The sequence below is a fragment of the Prionailurus bengalensis genome, chromosome C2, assembly GCF_016509475.1.
Source record: "Prionailurus bengalensis isolate Pbe53 chromosome C2, Fcat_Pben_1.1_paternal_pri, whole genome shotgun sequence".
NCBI classification, from domain to species: domain Eukaryota; kingdom Metazoa; phylum Chordata; class Mammalia; order Carnivora; family Felidae; genus Prionailurus; species Prionailurus bengalensis.
The window spans coordinates 71,089,303-71,111,797 of record NC_057350.1 but is presented as its reverse complement, the minus strand read 5'-3'; the positions used below and the strand labels follow the sequence as shown (position 1 = coordinate 71,111,797).

The window sequence follows — 22,495 nt, the reverse complement described above, 5'->3', positions numbered from 1 at the left end:
CACCCAGGTGCCCCAGGCATTTTAAACAGAAGTAATTTAATATGCAGATTTCATTACAGCAGTATTAGGGACGGAGGCTCAAAAAGCATAAAGGAAGTCTACACGAAGATTAGTAACTGCTGGAAGCTGCTCTCCCGGTGGGACGGGGATACTGGGAGGGAAAGTGGCCTTATCCAGAAAGCTGGAACTTAGAATCCCACACTCACCTAGAAGTGACACACAACACTTCTACCTAGTTTCCAGAGGCCAGAACTCAGTCACATGGCCACGCCTACCTGCAGCCGTGCTGGGAGTGGTCTACTGAGTGGCCAGAAGGGAACCGACCTGCTGGGCAACCAGTCTCTGCCTGTGTGGGTACAGGGATCACTGTCGGGAGAGAACAGCGACGCTTTTGCAGAAACAATCTTCAAGACTGTGCGCACATTCACACCTGCCCTGGCATAGTAGGGTGGATGTATGTCAGAGCGGAGTTCTCCTACCCTCCTGTTCTACTTCCCTTCCCTTCCCTTCCCGGCCCTCTGAAGTGCTGCATGCTGAATTCTGTGTGCTCTGTTTTCAGGGGGCGCTGGCCCAGCCCCAGCCCTGGTGGAAGAGCCAGCTGTTTGTGTGGGAGCCAGTGCTGTTTGGGACCTGGGACGGTGTGTTCACATCCTGCATGATCAACATTTTTGGGGTTGTCCTTTTCCTGAGGACTGGCTGGTTAGTGGTGAGTGATGAGCTGGTGGCCCTGGAGTTTCTTGTGAGTTTGTGACACGGAAAGGTCTGCACTCTTGGGCATTCCACAGGGCAGGCAACAGATTCCTGAAGCACGGATGCTCCAGAAACATGAAACAAGAAGCAAGTACATATAGCTAGCATTGCTATTTAAATGAGAATCCTGAGAACCAAGCCTCAGACAAAGCCTCCAATGGGAGCCTCGCCATGGATTTAAGTTATATGAGCACAGAAATATGAGCAATGTGAGTCAGGGCACATCACGGATGGGACTAGAGGTGGATCAGAGAGAGCAGACTGGTGGCAGTTTTGCCTCCGGTTTGTGACCCTCTCCTGCTTTCCTGGTATTTTTCAACTTGTCTGGTGCCCTCCTGGTGGCACTGGTTGCCTTGTCCCACCACACACAGATCCTGTGTAAGAGGCTGCACATGGCAGTGCTTGATCACAGGTGCATGAGATCATGGGGGTACGTTTGCTTCCTCCATGGAGAAACCAAAGGCCTCTTCTTTGTGTCTTTTCTGAAGGCATCCTGGGAGCTTCCAAGCAGATGTGTGTCCTGAGCAGGGGTTCTGAACCCCTTACATGGCATCTTCTTCCTGGGACACCAGTAAACTAAACAGGCTGCTCGAAACAAAAGGCTAGCCAGTCAGGAGTCATTGATGAGCACCTAATGTGTTCCAGGCACTACAAGGTACCAATGGGATTATGAAACAGAAGGCCCTGTTCTTCCCTCTGGTGAGCTAACAGTCCTGGGTAGATTTCACATCAGGAATCCAAGTGGTTTCTCAAAGCAGTATTAAATACCTCAGGAGTGGAATAGGCTATGAACATATGGTGGCTAAGTGTCCAGGAAAGCTTCCTGGAAGAGGTGTGGTTCAGCCAGGCTTTGAGAGGTGAGCTGGGTTGCACAGATGAAAGAGAGAGGGGGGTCATTCAAGGTGTGGAATGTACTAGTCAGGGTTCTTCAGGGGAACACAGGCAGAACCAATAGGAGCTATATATCTATAAGAGATATATAGGATGTCCTATATATATGACTGGGGGGTCTGGTGAGTCCAAGTGAGACTCAGGTAAGAATTGATGTTGCAGGCTTGAATCCAAAGACTGGGAGCACAGGCGGAATTTCTGTGTTGCAGTCTGGCTACAGAATTCTTTCTTCTTTGGGAAACCTCAGTCTTTGCTGTTAAGGCCTTCCAACAGATTGGATGAGGCCCTTTGGCAGTATAGACGGTAATCTCTTTTTAACAAAAAATTTTCTTTTTTAACATTTATTTATTTTCAAGAGACAGAGAGAGACAGAGTGTGAGTGGTGGAGGGGCAGAGAGAGAGAGAGGGAGACACAGAATCCAAAGCAGGCTCCAGGCTCTGAGTTGTCAGCACACAGCCCGATGTGGGGCTTGAACCCACTAACCTGAGCTGAAGTTGGACACTTAACTGACTGAGCCACCCAGGTGCCCCTAGACAGTAATCTCTTTTACTTAAAGTCTACTGACTGTAAATGTTAAGCACAGCTAAAACAAAAACAAACAAACAAAAAAACTACATTTACAGCAACATCTAGATTACTGTTTGACTAAATATATGGTCACCATATTCTATCCAAGTTAGCACAGAAAATTAACCATCGCATGGGCAAATTCTGGGGGAGGAAAGCTGAGCTGTGACAAGGTGTATGGGGTTCTTAGCGCCTCAGGAGGCCTAGGTGAGGCCAGACCTTCCTGAGCTCTTTTACCTAGGTCATTAGCTCAGGGTTCAGCCTTAATCATGGCCTGGGTTACGCCTGGGTGGCTCACTCGGTTAAGCGTCCGACTTCAGCTTGGGTCATGATCTCACGTTTAGTGGGTTCGAGCCCTGCTTCGGGCTTTGCAGTCTGGAGCCTACTTCAGATTCTGGGTCTCCCTCTCTCTCTGCCCCTCCCCCACTCACACTCTGTCTCTGTCTCTTGAAAATAAATAAATGTTAAAAAAAATTTTTTAGGGGCGCCTGGGTGGCTTGGTTGGTTAAGCGTCCGACTTCGGCTCAGGTCATGATCTCACGGTCCGTGAGTTCGAGCCCCGTGTCGGGCTCTGTGCTGACAGCTCAGAGCCTGGAGCCTGTTTCAGATTCTGTGTCTCCCTCTCTCTCTGCCCCTCCCCTGTTCATTCTCTGTCTCTCTGTGTCTCAAAAATAAATAAATGTTAAAAAAATTAAAAAAAAATTTTTTTTAAAAATCAGACCCACGCAGGGGTGGGTGACTTTTTTTTTTTTTTAATTAACATGTGAAAGCTTAGAGTAGGGTCAGCCAAACTCCCTAGTGTAGCTATAAGAATTTATGCCTCCTACACCCTTCCCAGACTTACAGGGCCTTCTGCTTACAAAAACACAAAGCCTTCATCTCAGACTCCTTGTTGTGCAGGCAGATTTAGGCTTCTGGGATCCACCTCTGTTTTTAACCTCTTCCTAAGGGCCACCTCACTGCCCAGCACCTCTCCAGCCTGTGTCCAAGGGAGGCCCATCAGTCTGACTGCTGTGTGGCAGAGGAAGGTGTAGCCAGTGACAGCTGGGTCCCTGGGCTCTGCTTCATACAAGGTAGTTATGGGATTGTAGAAAGGAGAAAAAGGTAAGCTTTCTCTATTTTTTTAAGTAGGCTCTATGCTCATCATGGGGCTCAAACTTACAACCCCAAGATCAAGATTCACATGCTCTGCTGACTGAGCCAGCCAGCTAGGTGCACCCCAACTCTCTTTATTTTGATTCTTTTTTTTTTAAGTGTATTTATTTATTTTGGGAAAGAGAGAGCAGCGGAGGGGCAGAGAGAGAGGGAGAGAGAATCCCAAGCAAGCTCCACACTGTCAGAGCAGAGCCCAATGCAGTGCTCAAACCCATGAACTATGAGATCATGACCTGAGCTGAGATCAAGTGTTGGATGCTTAACGGACTGAGCCACCCAGGCGCCCCTCTATTTTGTTTCTTAAGTCTGTAAGGGCTTCTTCTGAACCCTCCCACTGGGTTATTTTTTGGAGAAATGACTATCCAGAGGTGTCAGTTCCCTCTGCAAAGTGAAGGTTCAAGTTGTATTCATTTTCTCTTGCTGTGTAACAAATTAGTCCAGTACCTAGCAGCATGAGGCAAATACGTGTATTATCTTATGTATTATCTTACAGTTTCTGTGGTCCAGGTATCCAAGTGCAGCCTAGCTGGCTCAGAGTCTCTCCCAGGGTCACAGGCAGGCTCTTAGTCAGGACTGCATTCCCACCTGAAGGCTCTACCAGAGGAGGAGCTGTTTCCAAGATCACTTGTGCAGTTGTTGGCTGGCCTTGTTATGTGGGCCTCTTCCTAGGGCTGCCTCCTTACATGCAGCTCACTTACCCGGGGACCAGCAGTCTAAGGGAGAGAGAGAGAGAGAGAGTGAGAGAGAGAGCGCACCCAAGATGAAAGCCACGGTCTTTTTCTATCCTCATCTCAGAAGTGATCTCCTGCAGAGTTCTGTTCTTTAGAAGTGAGTCACCAGGTCCAACCCCAACTCAAGGGGAGGAGATTACACGGGGCATGTGTGCCAGGGGCTGGGGGTCATGGGGGGCTGCCTTTGAAGCTGCCTGCCACACAAATGCATCCTTTTGCCCTGAAATGATCTCTTGTTTTTCAGCTTTGACATTCGTTTTACCTGAAACATCATATTTGATCATGGGAAAAAAAGGCAAATGTGAAATGGCAAAGAAAAGATAGAGCTTCTAGGAGGTGGCATAAAGCTGGAGTGAGTAGAGGTCATGCTCAGAGTCTCAAATAGACCACGTGAACTCTAAAGAATAATTTGATAGCACACTTATAATTTTGAAGATGTTAAAGTGGCAGTTTTGGCCTGAAAACTTAAAGATTGGTGCAAGATATTTTATTATCACATGCAAACAATTTGAAAACACAAAGGAAGAAAAGAGTAATTCTATAATTTCATTAAAAATATAAAATCAGTTGGGGCGCCTGGGTGGCGCAGTCGGTTAAGCGTCCGACTTCAGCCAGGTCACGATCTCGCGGTCCGCGAGTTCGAGCCCCGCGTCGGGCTCTGGGCTGATGGCTCAGAGCCTGGAGCCTGTTTCCGATTCTGTGTCTCCCTCTCTCTCTGCCCCTCCCCTGTTCATGCTCTGTCTCTCTCTGTCCCAAAAATAAATAAACGTTGAAAAAAAATTTAAAAAAAAAAATATAAAATCAGCAAAATAAGAAACTGTCTGAATAAAGCATAACTGGATAAAACATCATCCTGCTCTCTTGGCACTCACAGCCCGGAGGTAAAGATGGGCTTGGAAGCAGTACTTGACAAGTACTGTGGAAAGTACTAAGCCCGGGCACTGTACAAACCAGAGGAGGGTTCCAGGGACAGTTTTCCGGAGGAGGTGGCCCCTAACCTAAAAGGATGAGATGGAGTGAGGCTGTCTACGAGATGGAGTGAGCAGGAAAGGCATGCCCAGGAGGGTGGTGGGGAAGAGCATGTGACTTCCTGCTAGGGCACAGGGATGAGACAGACTGGAGGGCGGGGAGGGGATGGATGGGGAGGGGCCTCATGAGGGTATCCAGTTGCTTTGACTTTACCCTATTGGCAGTGGGAAGTCAGTGAAGAGTTTGAAGCAAAGATGTTTCCCTTCATCTGAAATTTCTTCCAGGCCTTACGCTTGTGGGCTGCCTCTGTCCTTTTTCAGGTACCCAGCTCTTCCTCCCCGACCCTTGTTGCAGCTCTGGAGGTGTCGGGGGAGGTGGTTAGTGCTCCTGGGAGGGGCCTGACTGGCAGGGCCTCCCTGTCCTAACCCCTGACCTTGCTTCTTGCTGTTCTGCTGCAGGGAAATACAGGAGTGCTCATGGGCATGTTTCTGGTGTCCTTTGTCATCCTGGTGGCCCTCATCACCGTGCTGTCTGGCATCGGTGTTGGGGAGCACTGTGGTGTTGGCAGCGGTGGTGTCTACTCGATGATCTCCTCGGTCCTTGGTGGGCAGACCGGTGGCACGATTGGGCTACTGTACGTGTTTGGACAGGTGAGCCTGGGGGCTGGGGGAGGGGAGTTTTGCCCTGAGGGCATCAGCATATGGGATCTGTTCCCTCACTTGGCTGTTTGCCACCATCTTCTCATCCATGTTCCCATTTGATCTGAGGAGAGGCAAGTTGGGGTAATTGGGCTCATTTTATAGATGGGCAGACTGGGGCTCTGAGAGGGAGCTCAGAGGCATAGCTTAGCCCACTGTCCAGGACCCTGACCCAGAGTCCAGGGCTCCTACCTTTCTACCTCTGGTGCCTTGTGGCATCCTGATCTGCCCAGGAATGCAGGGCTTGGCTGGAACTATTCTTGATGCCCATTGTAGGGAGGGGAGTGCATGACAGTGGCCCGAGCCCAGGTGGCAGCTGGGTGGCCCTGTCCCTGGGGCACTTTAGTGCTGAAGAAGGGACATTTTACCTGTGCCAAAAGACTTTCCTGGACGCGGGCACTTCTCAAATGAGCTGGAGCTCCAGGCTCATTGACAGCTTGAAGGCCTTGCCGAGGAGGCCAGAGCCGTGTGTGGACGCCCTGTCTGAGAAGGAGGGGGCGGTGCAGCAGGGTGGACACAGGCTCTCAGAAAACTAGTGAGCAGGGAGAAGCACTGGGACTTACTTAGCTAAAACACAGGGATGGTGACCTAATGAGGACCAAACAAAGACAGACATTAAGAAGCAGCTCTTTGTAAGCACTTCTTGGCTTGAGAAAGGCTTTTATGATGGTGCAAAGGGTGGTGGGTGGTTGAAAACACAGTTTCAAGAAAAGAATTTGTCTAAGGGTACAAGAGTCTCCTCAAAGAAAGGATACTTTTGTTCTTTTCTTTTTCAGCAGGGTTATTTTAGTATAACTACATCTGATTCTCCAACAGCGCAAAGGGTGTGTGTGTGTGTGTGTGTGTGTGTGTGTGTGTGTGTGACATGCATGAAAGGCAGAGAGATTGTCACTGCACTCTTAAAGCCACTTGCCTTTACTGGAGAAAGATCTTTAAGCTCCGTAGCTTGGGAGTGAGAAATAAATGGTTAGTTTACTTTATTACCCTGGGGATTTGTCTGTCGATGTTTTACTTCTGCGCTGTCTCCTAGCCAGGTTGCAGCCCTGCTCTCTGGGTAAGCAAGCTTACCTGCAGCAGCAAATACCATGACAGGGACCAGCGCCAAACCAGGGGCCAGCGAAGGGCCCCTGTAGAGGGGAAGCTGGGATGTCGTGTCTCCTGTGTGTGGGTTGCTTCAGAGGAAGGGTGTTCACAGAAAAAGTGTTTTCTGCACACTGGCAGCTGCTGCCGAACAGCCACCCCATCTACACCCTCGCTCGCTTAGCTTGCTCTCTGTTCGGGTCTCGGTGAGAAACACCGGAGCCCCTCTGGCTGGCGTCTTCAGTACGCCTCTCCTTTGCCTGCTGCTGACCTGGGCTGGCTTCTCTAATCGGGGTGTGGGTGCTGCATAACCCTTTTTATATGCTATTGGATTCACTCCGCTAGGATTTTGTTGAGGATTTGGGGTATGTATTCATGAGGGATATTGGTCTGTAGTGTTCTTGTGATCTCTTTGTCTAGTTTTGGTCTCATGATAAAGCTGGCCCGATAGAATGAGTTGGGAGGTGTTCCCTCCTCTTCTATTTTTTAGAAGAGTTTCTAAAGGATTAGTGTTAATCCTTCTTTAAATGTTTGGTAAAACTTAGTGGTGAAACCATCTGGTCCCTGGCTTTTCTTTGTAGGAAGTGTTTTGATAACTAATTCAATCACTTATATAGGCATAATCTGATTTTCTATTTCTTCTTGAGTCAGTTTTGGTAGTTTGTGTCTTTCTAGGAATCTGTCCATTTTATCTCTGTAATTTAATTTATTGGTGTAAAATCATTCATAGATTCCTTATAATCTTTTTAGTGTTTGTAAGATTGGTAGTAATGGCTTCCCTTCCATTCCTGATTTTAATCATTTGAGACCTTGCTCCTTTTTTTTTTTTTTTTTCTTCAGTCAGTCTAGTTAAAGAAAGTTTTGGTTTTGTTGGTTTTTCTTTTTCTTTTTCTTTTTTTTTTCTGGTCTCCAATTTATTCCTACTCCAGTCTTTAGTATTTCCTTCCTCTTGCTTCCTTTGGGTTTAGTTTGCTCTTCTTTTTCTAGTTTCTTAAGGTGGAAGGTTAGGTCACTGACTCGAGACCCTTCTTTCAGGGTGTAATTGCAGTTTCTGAGGGTCCCTATTCCTGGGTCTTACTGACCTGTAACCCCGTCATTCCAGGGCATGAATACACTCATTTATTTTTAATGACTGCTGAGCAGATTGCGTGCTTGCCCTAGAGCAGGGGTCAGCAGACTTCCACTATAAAGGTCCAGATAGTAAATATCTTAGTTTTTATGAGTCATATATCTCTGTCACAACTATTCAATTCTGCTGTTGTAGTTCAAAAGCTGCCATAGTCAATATGAAAAACTGGGCTTAGCTGTGTTCCTATAAAACTTTTTTACCAAAACAGGCAGCAAGCAGGATTTGGCCAGCATGTTAAAGTTTGCTAACACTTGTTTCAGGCATAAAAATTTAGACGATATAAGAGTACCTGGCTGGCTGAGTCAGGGAGCATGCAAGCTCTTGATCTCAGGGTTGTGGGTTTGAGCCTCATATTGGGTGTACAGATTACTTAAAAATAAAATCTTTAAAAAATAGAGAGACTATAAACACTTAAAATAATCATTTTAAAGCTTGCAAATATTTTCATAACCCTGCATCCTCCCAAATCCTTCCCCATCATCTCTCTGAGTTGTTGGTGACCCCTTGGCCAGTGGAGGAAACAGTGAACTGGAGCCCCTCCTCACTCTATGCCCCACTCACTTTTAAAAAATTTTCAATGTGTTATTTATTTTTGAGAGTGGGGGGAGAGAGAGAGAGAGAGAGAGAGAGAGAGAGAGAGACAGAGAGAATGGGAGAGGGGCAAGAGAGAGACAGAGACAGAATCTGAAGCAGGCTCCAGGCTCTGAGCTGTCAACACAGAGCTCGACACGGGGCTCAAACCCACGAACTGTGAGACATGACCTGAGCTGAAGTCAGATGCTTAATTGACTGAGTCATCCAGGCTCCCTCTGCCCCACTCACTTTTGGGTCTGAGGGCTTCTTTGAGGTTGCTTACCCTAGATACCAAAATATACGGCTTTCACCTGCATGGTTGTGTCTGTAATTACTGCTTTACATGGTCTTTGCTGGACTGTGCAAAAACCATGGAGAACTGGAAAACTTTCGTAGACCTGATATGGGCTGGAGTTTTGTTGTGGGAGTTAACGCAGTCAAGCAGCTTGAACCTTAAACAAGGATTTCATGTCAGAAAGGAGGGGTGTGGAGGGCAGCTCTGGTCTGTTAGGTAGGTACCCAGAGATGAAAAACAAAATGCCCATGATTGTGAGGTGCAGTTGTTGTAACATAAACACGTTGGAGTGGAAGTGTTCTGCCCTGAAAGTAGGTCACTTTCTTTCTATGAAATGGTGGGTGACGCCCCCAGCTCCCTGCAGCAGAAGATTAGAAAGAAAAGGGAAAAGGAATGTCTGTGATTATAAACTTTAACAGCTGATAAAAATACTGAAAAACTATAATAGGGGTGCCTGAGAGGCTCAATTGGTTAAGTGTCTGACTCTTGATTTCTGCTCAGGTCATGATCTCACGGTTTTCTGAGTTCGAGCCCCACACTGGGATTCTCTCTCTCCCTCTCTCTGTCCTTTCCCCGCTTGTGCGCTCTCTTTCTCTCTCTCTCTCTCTCTCTCTCTCTCTCTCTCTCTCTCTCTCTCTCTCTCAAAATAAATAAATAAACTTTAAAAATATATACATAATAAACTCTGGGGGTGTTTATGCATTAAACAAGTCGACAGGGATGTTTTCCAGTGAAGAGGTGTATTCATGGTTGGAGGGGAGGGTAGCTGGACTTCTCTGGGGAGGGGTCTGTGGTGTTGTCCATACCTCTGGGGTGGGGGTGTCAAGCTCAGTGGGCAGAGAGGTGTGGGGGGAACTTTGCTTCCTAGACACACCGTGCTCTCCGTACCTAAGTGTAGCATTTGCATAAAGTCTGCAAATCTTAATATATTTGTTTTTATTTTTCCTTTATAAAATTCTTTTAAAGTTACAAAATGATGTTCATTGTAACTAGTTAACATATCAGCGATAATGTAAAGAAAAAGTTTATTTCCCTCCCCATCCTAAGGTGTCCATTGGGAATACCCACCATCCTTTTCTGCCACCTTCCCTGTGTTTATGTATGTGAATTCATGATTGTTGAAGTGCTTGCTTGTTTTTACAAAAATGGGGACAGAGTTTATACTCTATTCCATGGTTTGTGTTTCTCACTTAACAATAAATTATAGATATTCCTCGAGGTCAGTGTTTATCTATAACAATAAGTTATAGATATTCCTCGAGGTCAGTGTTTCAAAAAAGCCTGTGCTTTTTTGAAAAAACTGTTTATTTATTTTGAGAGAGAGTGCATCTGTGGAAGCTCATGCAAGCTCACACAAGTGGGAAAGGGGCAGAGAGAGAGTGAGAGAGAGAGAATCCCAAGCAGGCTCCATACTGCCAGTGCAGAGCCCCATGCGGGGCTTGAACTCACAGACCATGAGATCATGACTTGATCCAAAATCAAAAGTCAGATGCTCAACCGACTGAGCCACCCAGGTGCCCCTAAACCTGTGCTTTTTAACTAGTAGCTTAGCATTGCCTAATATGAATGTATGATAATTCATGGCACATTTGTCTTCTGTATTCATCATTTTACTCTCTTCTATAAGAGTAGTTGTATTTCTTTTCTCATTCCTAAAATCTTTAATTTTTTCTTTTCTTAATCAGGCTGCTACGTGTGTATGTATTTTATTTATCTCTTAAAGGATCAGCTGTTATTTTTATTTTAAATATCTTATTTTTAAGTAATCTCTGCACCCAACATGGGGCTCGAACTCACAACCCCGAGATCAAGAGTCACATATTCCACAGACAGGGACAGCCAGGCTTCTCTTAAAGGATCAGCTTTTATTCTCTGAATTCTTTCTTTTGTTATTTTTCCTTTATTAATTTCATTTTTCCTTTTATTAAATGCCTCTTCCTACTATCTTTTTATTTATATTGGTCTTTTTTATCATGTCTTAAGTTAAATATTTTATTTTTTTTCTGCCCTTTTTAACTAATAAAAATATTTAGGGTTATACTTTTTTTTTTTTGCTTCTGAATGCAGGATTAGTGTGCCTCTCAAGTTTTAGGATATAATATTCTCCTTTTCATTACTTTCTAGATCATTTGAAATTTAAAAAACTCATTATTTTGCCAACATGACTCAAATTTATTTCTATTGTATGTTTTCCCCTTGCTGATTTGGAAGTTCTACTGTGCTTTTTGTTCTGAGAAGAGTTATAGTCCACCCTTAGAAAAGCCATAATTATACTTTTCCTATAGTTATCAACCGAGCAGCATTGCTTACTATGTTCATCCGCCTACCAAATATGAAATCTCTATGACACTTTGACTCCCCCACATTCCATAAATACCCTCACCTCTTACCCCAAAGCTCTTAGATTTTGAGAAGACGGTTTAATTTGTGGTTGTTATTGGTTTCCTTCATAGTAAGTCTTTTCAGCTTTAAGAATCCTTATTTATAAGTTACATTGCAAATTTCCAGTGACAATACCATCATCTATTTAACATTAACAAAGTATTTTATGAAATTCATGGCTAACTACTGTTTCTTCTTTTTCAGTAGCTAATAATAGTACAGTAAAAATGATAAGGCCAATAGCTAGTATCTCTATAACTCAAACTATGAGCCAGATACTGTTCTAAGAACTTACATAAATTATCTCATTTCACCGTTACAGTAACTTCTTTTTTCCTTGACTTTATTTATTTTGAAAGAGAGAGAGAGTGCGAGTGGGGGAGGGGCAGAGAGAGAGGGAGAGAAACCCAAGCAGGCTACACACTGTCAATGTGGAGCCCAATGCGGGGCTCGAACTCGAGAACCATGAGGTCACAACCTGAGCCAAAACCAAGAGCCAGACGCTCAACCAACTAAGCCAGCCAGGTGCCCCCTCACAATAACTTTTGAAGCAAGTACTATTATTATTATTTGTATTTCACAGATGAGGAAATGAGGCACAGAGAGCTTAAAACACTTTCCCAAGTCACACAGCTAAGCCTGGGAGCCACAGCATTTGGCCCCGGTCTGATTTCACAGTCCATGCTCCTAACCACCATGTCCTTTCACACAGCCTCCACAGGCTTCTCCTTTATGTTTTGTTCCTAGCATCTTCGGGCTAAAAAGTGATTTTAGCTATGAATTGGAGAGAGGGACTCTACTGGAGCCACTGGAGACAAAGGCAGTCTTTACTGCTTGGCCCACTTCATGTGAGCAAACTCTGTTCACCAACTAGAAAAGGAAAATGGTGGGTTTGGAAGCTCCAGATGCAAATGGTTGCATTCCAGTTCTGGTGTCACCCTCTGCACATGTGCGGTGTCAGACACCTGGGAAGGTGATGATCATCACTGCATTGTTACCATTTGTTTTTTTAAATTCTGATATATCTGGCCATGCAGAGTCCTATTGACCTGGCCAGATAGTGACAGAATAGCAGCACCCTTATGCCTGTCACACTCTTGTTATTTAGCCAAGTGTAAGTTTGAGTCATGAGGTGATGTTTCTCTCTCATCTCTCTCTCTCTCAAGGATGACTTTCCTTCTGCTTACATTTATTGGGCTCCCCCCTCCCCACTCCAATATAGACAGAAATGCCTAGTGTAAGTTTGGGGAACATTGACAATGATGGTATATGTCTAGTAGCAAAATGAGCTGATCTCAGTGAAGAATGGGACCTCCTTCCTGAGCTCCTCTCCAGTACAGAAATTATATCGCCCTTCTGGTCTTTACTTAAAAGAGCAGGAAATTAATGGTACCCACTTCCCAGAACTCTTTTCATACAGTCAACATATCACAAAATATCTGTTGAATGTTTGCAACATAGTTAGCAAATGTAGGGGCTTTGAAGAGGTATGATCAGCAGAAACATTTTTGTTTTTTAGGATGTTTGCATTCTTGGTGGCTTGGGGTAGGGGACAAGCTTATATGCATGAACTAAGAATAGACTAGTGACCCAGATAATTAATTGCATTACTTACTGGCAGTAAGCATAATATTTATTCAGAAAAGGGGGATGAGGAAAGGCTTCATGGAGGAGGAACTTGACTGAGACCCAAGAAGAATTTGTTTCCTGAGAGAACAATGGGAACAGAGCACAGTGATGACCATGACCCAGTGGCCTGGGGGTGGGGAACGATCAAGCCTGATGGAGAGAAGGGTGCTGAGGAATTATGAAAAGTGAGGTTGGTGTTATTTTCAAATATTTATTTGAAGTTGAGATTTAAATATATATATATATATATATATATATATATATATATATATATATATATATTCTCTTGAGACAGAGCACGAGCAGAGAGAGAGAGGGAGACACAGGATCCTAAGTAGGCTCCAGGCTCTGAGCTGTCAGCACAGAGCCCCACATGGGGCTCGAACTCATGAACCACAAGATCATGACCCGAGTGAAAGTCAGATGCTTAACCCACTGAACCACCCAGGTGCCCCTTAAATATTTTTTTCAAAGATAAAATCATGACTTTCAGGCACATATAAAATATACATGGACCAAAGATTTTTTTTTAACTAATTAATTAATGGAGGATCCAGTAAGATGTACCTAGTTCCTGGTGAAGCAATTTCATAAATAAATGTAAGGATAAGATTGCTGATACAAAATTGGTTAATGTCTTACAGGATAAGAAACCGAATCTTTTGGATTGTCTGTTCCACTGGACAGAAGCTATTTGCATCTCTGCTGGGAAAAAAAAAATCTATAAATGGACAGTAACTTCATAAAGTCTGGGACATTTAACACGTTTAATCAATAGTAAACAATGAGTAGAACTAAGTACATTCACCTAGCCAGTCCTTGGGTAGCCTTTGTTCCATATGACATTGAAAGGATTTGCTGCCCACTTTTTTTTTCTTATTCTAAGTTTCAGGTAATTTTTTTTTTTTTTTAATAATAGTGACCTACAAAGAAGTGGAGAAAAAACTGGGGTTTGCATTAGTGCCTTTCTTAGGCTCTGCGAGGGGACCCCCTGTGTGCTTCTATTCTGTTTAGCTCTTGAATAACTCAGACAGAGAAGTCCAGAGTGCTCTTGGGCCCCGAGTCCCATCTCCCTCCTTCTCATCTTAGTCACTACTGACTGGCATTTGTGCTCCCCTCTGGGTGATGGTAGAGATGTAGATGAGAAGAAATGGGGCCAGAGGCAGAGGGCATGGCCAGGAAGGGCTCGCTGACCCCTCCCCCATGTTGGTTCCCAGGTGCTGAGCCCTGATGAGGGTGGGTGCAACCCTCAGTGCTGGGCGGGTCTGACCCACGGGTTCCTGATTCTCTGTTCTCTTGCCAACTCTTCCCACCTTGCTTGCCTGTCAGTGTGTCGCAGGGGCCATGTACATCACCGGCTTTGCTGAGTCCATCTCCGATTTGCTGAGCCTCAGGAGTATCTGGGCCGTGCGAGGAATTTCGGTGGCGGTGCATCTGGCCTTGCTGGGGATTAACCTAGCAGGTGTCAAATGGATAATCCGCCTCCAGCTGCTGCTGCTGTTCCTGCTGGCCGTGTCCACACTGGACTTCGTGGTGGGCTCTTTCACACACCTGGACCCAGGTAAGCCTTTGGGAGTTGAGTGGATGGGGTCTTTTAGGGGTCTGCACTGCTTTCTAGATGTGTGTAGGTGTGAGTTTGCAGGACTACCTCCCCATAAGCTTTGCCTACCAGGAGTGTGCTGTTCCTGGAGCAGGTGAGTGGGTGTATCTTGGCTGCAGAGGCCCGAAAGCCCCTCCTCACATAGGCATTTTCATTTAGCATATTTTCCACATTCCTTTTTATTTTCTTTCTGTTAAAAGAAAATAGGAACATTTAAAACAAAGAATAAAGTAGAACTGGACTAGATAAAGATTAAATTCATTAACAGTGATTGGGAGAGTGGGCAGGAAATAGATTTGAAAGTAGGTAAGAAGATAGATTTCAATTTTGTGTGTCATATTTTATTTCTTTTGTTTCACTTATTTATTTATTTTTTAAAAAATTTTTCTTAACGTTTATTTGTTATTTTTGAGACAGAGAGAGACAGAGCATGAACAGGGGAGGAATAGAGAGAGAGGGAGACAGAGAATCTGAAACGGGCTCCAGGCTCTGAGCTATCAGCACAGAGCCCGACACGGGGCTTGAACTCACGGACCATGAGATCATGACCTGAGCTGAAGTTGGACGCTTAACCGACTGAGCCACCCAGGCGCCCCTATTTTTTATTTTAGAGACAGAGAGAGAGAGCTCGCACATGCACAGTGTGCTGGTGGGGGAGGGGCAGAGGGAGAGGGAGAGAGAGAGAGAGAATCTCAAGTAGGCTTTATGCCCAGCATGGAGCTCGACATGGGGCTCGAGCCCACAAACCGTGAGATCATGACCTGAGCCGAAGTCAGGAGTCAGACACTTAACTGACTGTGCCACTCAGGCGCCCCTCTTTTGTGTTAAAAGGACTTGATGTAAATATTACAAATGCTACCAACTGTCATTTGTGGGAGATGGGAACAGATATAGGTTGATCACCTATAGTTTCTTTAATAGTACATTTTCTTTCAAAATAAGAACATAAGTCCATTAACTAAGCTTAAAGAAGGAGAATAAATAGCAGGTGTATTCTGGACCATTTGGAAATGGTGTCACATGTTGGTAACGGATGGACCACTGTTTAACCCTGGGTTTTCCTGGGCCTGGAGGATGCTTGGCAGCTATAATCCTCAATTCTTATGCTTTGAGTGGGATGCTGTTGCCCACAGTGTCTGTAAGGGTATAGCTTTTGTGGTCTGGGTTGGTTTGGCATCAGAAGTCTTTGTTCCTCTCCAGAGTACAGGGCTGTTCATGGGTGCCATAGAAAAAAGATAACTGCCTGATATTTCACACTTTGGGGACTCTGGCTTTTTATGGCAACAGTGGCCAGGCATCTACATTGGAATCTGGATAGGGAAAGGGAAATGGGGCCATCCTCTATGATAGAAAAGAGAAGAAAAGAAAAAGACCTGCAGCACAAGTGCCTGTGATGGTGGGGACGAGCGCCTGCTTTGTGCCAGGCCTGGTGCTTAGCACTGCACATGACTTAGCTCGTGGAATCCTTACCATAACCCATGAGAGAAGAACAGTTATACCCATTTTACAGATGAGGAAACTGGGGGTTATATCACTCATGGTGATCTGTGGCAGAGCTGGGAATGAAACTGGATCTATTCACATATGTAGTCGCGCTGTTTCCTAGGTAGGAAGCGATGTCTGTCTTTACACCACCAGCTGCCTTTTGGTGATAATAGCTCTGCTTTCCCCGTGAGGGCTGCCCTCGCGTGTTCTAAATAGTCTTGTCTTTCATAAAGATGTTGGTTGCGGGAAGTTCAGAATTCAGTTGGTACTCGCTACTCTGGCCTTATTTTTCATATGTTCAAATTCTTCTGTTGGAAAATAGTCTCTCCCCTGAGCTCCCTGAGTGTCCCCTGCACTCTGACATCCTGATCCCTGCCCCAGAACCTCCAGACTGCCCATGACCCAGCATCTAAAGGGTTAAGCCCTGTGCAGGAGGGCTGCCCCAGGACCCGCTCCAATGTTAAGAGCCAATGCAGTGTCCAAACCGATCACTTGGCGCCTGGGCCTTGCAGCTTGCTAAACACTTGGAGCATCTCCATCGCAGGGGAGGAATGATTTGTTTCCTGGCCTTGCACCAACTGCAGAGACAAGCCCACATCCGGAGGGAGACCTGCTGGCTGTTTGGCTGTAAAACTAACTGTCAGTGGGGGTGAGGGGGTCCACTCCAGTCTCCCATTCCTGGGTGCTTTCTCCCTCCATCAGCGTGGTTGCTGAAAAAGCTTAATTAATTAAATTGCAGGTTGATGCTTCTAGCCTCTTTGAAACCTCACTAGGCCGATGTGTTTTCCTTCTTCTCGATTAGAAGCTATCTTGGCTGCTCTTCTGTTACTCCAAGTATTTCTCCTTCTTTCTGGTCAGTGCATTAGCAGGGTGTAGTGTGAAGTGAAATTTATTTTCAATCATTTCCATGGCAACTGGCCCCTCTCAAATCTGTTTTTGGTATCACTGATGTTTTATATGGGCTACTTTCTTTGCAGTTAAAAATCCAAACTAAAACTAGATCATAAACCTTCAGAATGCATTTAGCAGAATGATTTCAGCCCTTTGGAAAAACGACATGCACATAGGCATTTGAAAAAAAGGCTGGAAAAAGGACTGGAAGGAACTATACCTAAGTGTCAGCAGTGGCTGTCTTTCTGCTGAGGTTATGGGTGGCGGCATTATCCTTTTCCATCAATTGGTTAGTGCTACTTAAAAAAGGCATTTCTCCTTTTCCATCAATTGGTTAGTGCTACTTAAAAAATTAATAGACTGTATTTTTTTAAGTTTATTTATTTATTTATTTTGAGAAAGGGGTGTGCAGAGAGAGAAAGGGAGACAGAATCCCAAGCAGGCTCCACACTGTCAGCACAGAGCCTATCACGGGGCTCAATCTCATGAACTGTGAGATCACAACCTGAGAGCCAAAACCAAGAGTCAGATGCTTAACTGACTGAGCCACGCAGGTGCCCCTAATAGACTGAATTTTTTAGGGCAGTTTTAGGTTTATGGAAAATTGAGCAGATGGTGCAGAGGTCCCCATATCTTTTCCCTCTCCTTTCCCCACTTCCGTTCCCCCTCTTATCAATATCTCTCATTACTGTGGCATGTTCATTACAAGTGATGAACCAATGTTGATACCTTATTGGTACCTGAAGTCCATGGTTTAGAGTAGGATTCACCCTTTGTGTTGTGCAGTTCTGTGAGCTCTTACAATAATAATGTGTATCCACCATTACAGTGTTGTAGAGAATAGTTTTAAGGTGTCAGAAATTCCTGTGCTCCACTTGTTCATTCCTCCTTCCTCCCACCCTTGAACTCTTGACAACCACTGATCTTACTCTTTCCCTCTCTTGTTTTGCCTTTCCTAGAGTTGGAATCATATGGTATGTAGCCTTTTCAGACTTACTTCTTTCACTAAGCAAATGCATTCAAGGGTTCTCTGTGCCTTTTTGTGACTCGCTAGTTCATGCCTTTTTGTCACTGAATATTTCATTGTGTAGTTGTAACTCAGTTTTTTTTTTTAATCCATTCACCTAATTAAAGGACATTTTGGTTGATTCCAACTTTTGGCAATTATGAATAAAATGTCTGTAAACATTTGTGTGCAGGTTTTGTTGAAGATACAACTTTTTAACCCATTTGAATAAATACCTGGGAGCATGAATGCTGGGTCATACAGTAAGACTATGTTTACCTCTCTAAGAAACTGCCAAACTGCCTTCCCAAATGGCTGTGCCATTTTGTATCCCCACCAGCAGCTGGTGAGAGTTCCTGTTTCTCCAAATTGTCACCAGTGTTTGGTGTTGTCAGTGTGTTGGATGTTAAACACTCTGATATGTATCTCTCTCTAATAGTAGCATCTCGTTATTTGAATTTGAAATTCAGTAATCACATATAATATTAAGCATCTTTTCATATGTTTATTTGATATCTGTATGTCATCTTTGGTGAGGTGTCTGTTCAGGTCTTTTTACCATTTTTTAATCTGGTTGTTTTCTTATTGCTGAGTTTTAAGAATTCTGTGTATATTTTGGACACAAACCCTTTATCACATGTAGGTCTTGTCAATATTTTCTCCCAGTCCATGGCTTATCTTTTTATTCTTAAAATAAATTTTTTTAATGTTTATTTTTGAGAGGCAGAAAGAGCACAAGCTGTGGGAGGGGCAGAGAGAGAGGGAGACACAGAATCCAAAGCAGACTCCAGGCGCTGAGCTGTCAGCATGGAGCCTAATGTGGGGCTTAAACTCACAAGCTGTGAGATCATGACCTGAGCCAAAGTCAGACACTTAACTGACCAAGCCAGGACTTTCCTTATATATAATTCTATATTGATAGATATAGAGTTCTATATTGATAGTCTTTTTACATTTAATACTTTATTTTTATAAAGTTTTTATTTATATATATATATATATATATAATTCTATATTGATAGTCTTTTTACATTTAATACTTTATTTTTTTAAAGTTTTTATTAATTTATTTTGAGAGAGAGAGCAGGGGAGGGGCAGAGAGAGAGAGAGGAAGAGAGAGAGAGAATCCCAAGCAGACTCAGCACTGTCAGCCTGGAGCCCCACGTGGGGCTCAAACTCACAAATTGTAAGATCATTACCTGAGCCAAAATCAAGAGTCGGACGCTTAACCGACTGAGCCACCCAGGTACCCCATCTTTTTATTCTTTTAACAATGTCTTTTGCTGAGCTGAAGTTTTTAATTGTCATGAAATCTAACATCAATATTTTTCTTTCATGGATCGTGCTTTTGGTGTTGTACCTAAAAAACTCATGAGTAAATCAAAGGTCATGTAGATTGTCTCCTATGTTATCTTCTAGACTTTTTACAGTTTTGTGTTTTACGTTTAAATCTGTAATCTGTTTTGAGTCAATTTTGTGTACTGTGTAAGGTCAATGTCCAGATTTGCTTTTGCATGTGCCTGCCCTGGTGTTGCACCATTTTTTAAAAGACCACGCTGCCTTTGCTCCTTTGTCAGAGATCTGTTGACTGTATCTGTGTGTGTCTATTTCTGGGCTCCCTGCTCTGTTCTAGTGCTCTTTGCTTGTTCTCCAATACCACACTGGCTTGGTTATTGCTACTTTCTAGGGAGGGCTGGGGTTGGCCGGTGTCAGAACTGCAACTTTGTCCATTTTCTTTTGTGTTATGTTTAAAATCAGGGAAGGAATGTTTTAAAAATACACTTAAGCCTAACTTTATTTCTGTCTCTTTATTTAAATATAAAAGACTAACTAGAAAAAAATCTAAACAGTCCTGGAATGTATAAAGTAAGAACGTGGAAAGTAAGACCACACTTCGTTTTCACACCTCTGCCCTCCCCAGGGAGCTTTGGTACAGGCATTCCTTATATACTGCTGTCAAATACATTACCCCAAAAGTTAGTGGCATAAGACAACAATCAACATTTATTATTTCTTGCCTTTTCTGTGGGCTAGGAACTTAGCTATGGCATTGCTGGTGGTTCTGGCTCAAGGTTTCTCATGGGGCTCAGTCAGATGTCAGCAGGGGTGGCAGCTGCCTAAAAGCTTGACCAGGGCTGGAGGAGCTGGCTGGCAAGTTGGGGTTGGTTTTTGGAGGGAGGCCTCCCTCCTCCTCCATGTTGTCCTTTCCTGAAAGCTGCTTACGTGTCCCTAAGTCATGCAGTGGCCAGCCTCCCTGAGAGCAAACAATCAGAGGGAACAAGGAGAGAGAGCACACGCTCTGTCCTTCACATGATCTAGCTTCAGAAGTCACAGAGCCCTACTTCCGCCATAGTCTCTTTGTTAGAAGTGAATCACTTAGTTCGGTCCTCTTCAAAGGGAGGGAAATTAGTTTCTATAATTTTGAATGGAGACGTGTCAAAGAATTTGAAGACACACTTTAAACCATAACAGTTCATTTTAAAATCAGAAAAAAAAAATTTTTTTTTTTTTTTTAAATTTTTTTTTTTTTTCAACGTTTATTTATTTTTGGGACAGAGAGAGACAGAGCATGAACGGGGGAGGGGCAGAGAGAGAGGGAGTCACAGAATCGGAAACAGGCTCCAGGCTCTGAGCCATCAGCCCAGAGCCCGACGCGGGGCTCGAACCCACAGACCGCGAGATCGTGACCTGGCTGAAGTCGGACGCTTAACCGACTGCGCCACCCAGGCGCCCCTAGAAAAAAAAAAAAAATTTTAAGTACACTTAAGTGAAATTATATTTCCCCTTTATTTCAGAGACAAATGTTTTATAAGAATTTTTAAAATATTGAAATATAAAATAAAAAGTGGAAGTTCCCTCCCCTACTCTCTTCTTCTGCTCCTGCTCCCCAGAGGGAGATTGGTAAATATCTTTCCAGTCTATTTTCAAGTGCATGTGCATGTACATAAGCACATATAACATAGTTCTTTGTAGAAATGTGCTTAAATTCTGTTGTTCTACTATTTTTCCTCTTCTTTTTTAATGTTTATTTATTTTTGAGAAAGACAGAGACAGAATGCAAGTGGGTTAGGGGCAGAGTGAAAGGGAGACACAGAATCCAAAGCAGGCTCCAAGCTCTGAGCTGTCAGCACAGAGCCCGACGCGGGACTCAAACTCACGAGCCATGAGATCATGACCTGAGCTGAAGTCGGACGCTTAATCGACTGAGCCACCCAGGCACCCTGCTATTTTTCCTCTTGTACTCAATAATATATTATGGACATCATGACTGTAATGTCAGTACATTTGGGATTCCCTCATTCTTTTTTTGACACTTAAATAGTATTCCATATAACAAGCTGAAAATACTTTATGTTTAAACATTTGTTTATTGATGGATATTTAGTTTTTTTCTAGTTTGTTGCTACTAGAAGCACTGCTGACATGAATATCGTTGTGCAAAATTTAAAGCTTATTTCTATAGGATCAAGGGTTGTAAATAGAATTAATAGGACAAAGGTCAAGAATATTTGAAATTTTGATAGGTTCTGGGGCGTCTGGGTGGCTCAGTCAGTTAAGTGTCCAACTTTGGCTCAGGTCATGATCAAGCAGTCTGTGAGTTTGAGCCCTGTGTAGGGCTCTGTGCTGACAGCTCAGAGCCTGGAGCCTGCTTCGGATTCTGTGTCTCCCTCTGTCTCTGCCCCTCCCCCATTCTGTCTCTCTCTCAAAAATAAACATTAAAAGATTTTTTAAAAATTTTATTATGTGCTGCCAAACTGGCTTCTCATAAAGTTGTTCCATTTTGAACTCTCACTGACAGTGTGTAAGAGTTATTGCTTCCCCATACCCTAAACAATATTGGATATGTTCACTTTTTAAAATTTCTGGCAAGAAATGATGGGCAAAAATTGTGCTCCTTTAAAAAAATTAATTTTTCTGAAATCATTAACGAGAATTATTTTATTCATATTTTTATTGCCATTTATATTTATTTTCTTTGAATTATTTATAATCTTTCCCTATTGTTCCTTTGTGCTATCTTCCTTTTCAATGATTTGTAACTCTTCTACCTTCACAATTAATTCAAAATAAAACAAATACCTGGTTAGCTTTTATTAGTGTTAGACAGTGTTTGTTGTATATGTTGAAAAGTTTTTTCTAATATGTCATTTGTTCTTTTAAAATTAATTTTTATGTGTACTTAAAGTAATACATATACATAAAGATACTCATTTTTGAGCCAAATTGCATACTCTGATTGCTTTCTTGTTTGTATATCTTCAGCTTCTCCTGAAACTAAGCTTACTCTACGTCTTAGTTCCTGGGGCTGCCTTAACAAACCACTGCAAACTGGGTGGCTTAAAGCAACAGAAATATAGCAGCTCATGGTTCTCGAGGCCAGAGGTGGAAGAGCGAGGTGTTGGAGGGGCACACCCCCTCCCAAGTCTCTAGAGAACACTTCCTAGTCTCTTCCAGCTTCTGGTGGCTCCTGGTGTTCCTTGGCTGGTGGCCACATTGCTCCCACCTTTGCCTCTGTGGTCACATGGCCTTCTCCTCCTCTTGCCTCTCTTCTGTGAGAAACTCAGGAGGACAACTTGTCACTGGAAATGGTCCAGTTTGGATATTCCGAGATGATCCCATCTGGAGATCCTTAACTTAATTATATCTGCAAAGACCTATTTCC

At 43.7% G+C, this 22,495-nt stretch overlaps 1 protein-coding gene across 1 annotated transcript in view; it reads left to right on the top strand.

Annotated features, from left to right (window-relative positions):
* The first annotated feature begins 261 nt into the window (after positions 1 to 261).
* Positions 262 to 22,495, top strand: part of SLC12A8 (solute carrier family 12 member 8) — a 117,484-nt gene continuing 95,250 nt past the window's right edge. The window contains exons 1-4 of the mRNA XM_043593290.1: positions 262 to 414; positions 560 to 706; positions 5,523 to 5,714; positions 14,180 to 14,411. Of these exons, the coding sequence (XP_043449225.1) occupies positions 262 to 414; positions 560 to 706; positions 5,523 to 5,714; positions 14,180 to 14,411 (724 nt within the window). The remainder of the gene's footprint in view (positions 415 to 559; positions 707 to 5,522; positions 5,715 to 14,179; positions 14,412 to 22,495) is intronic.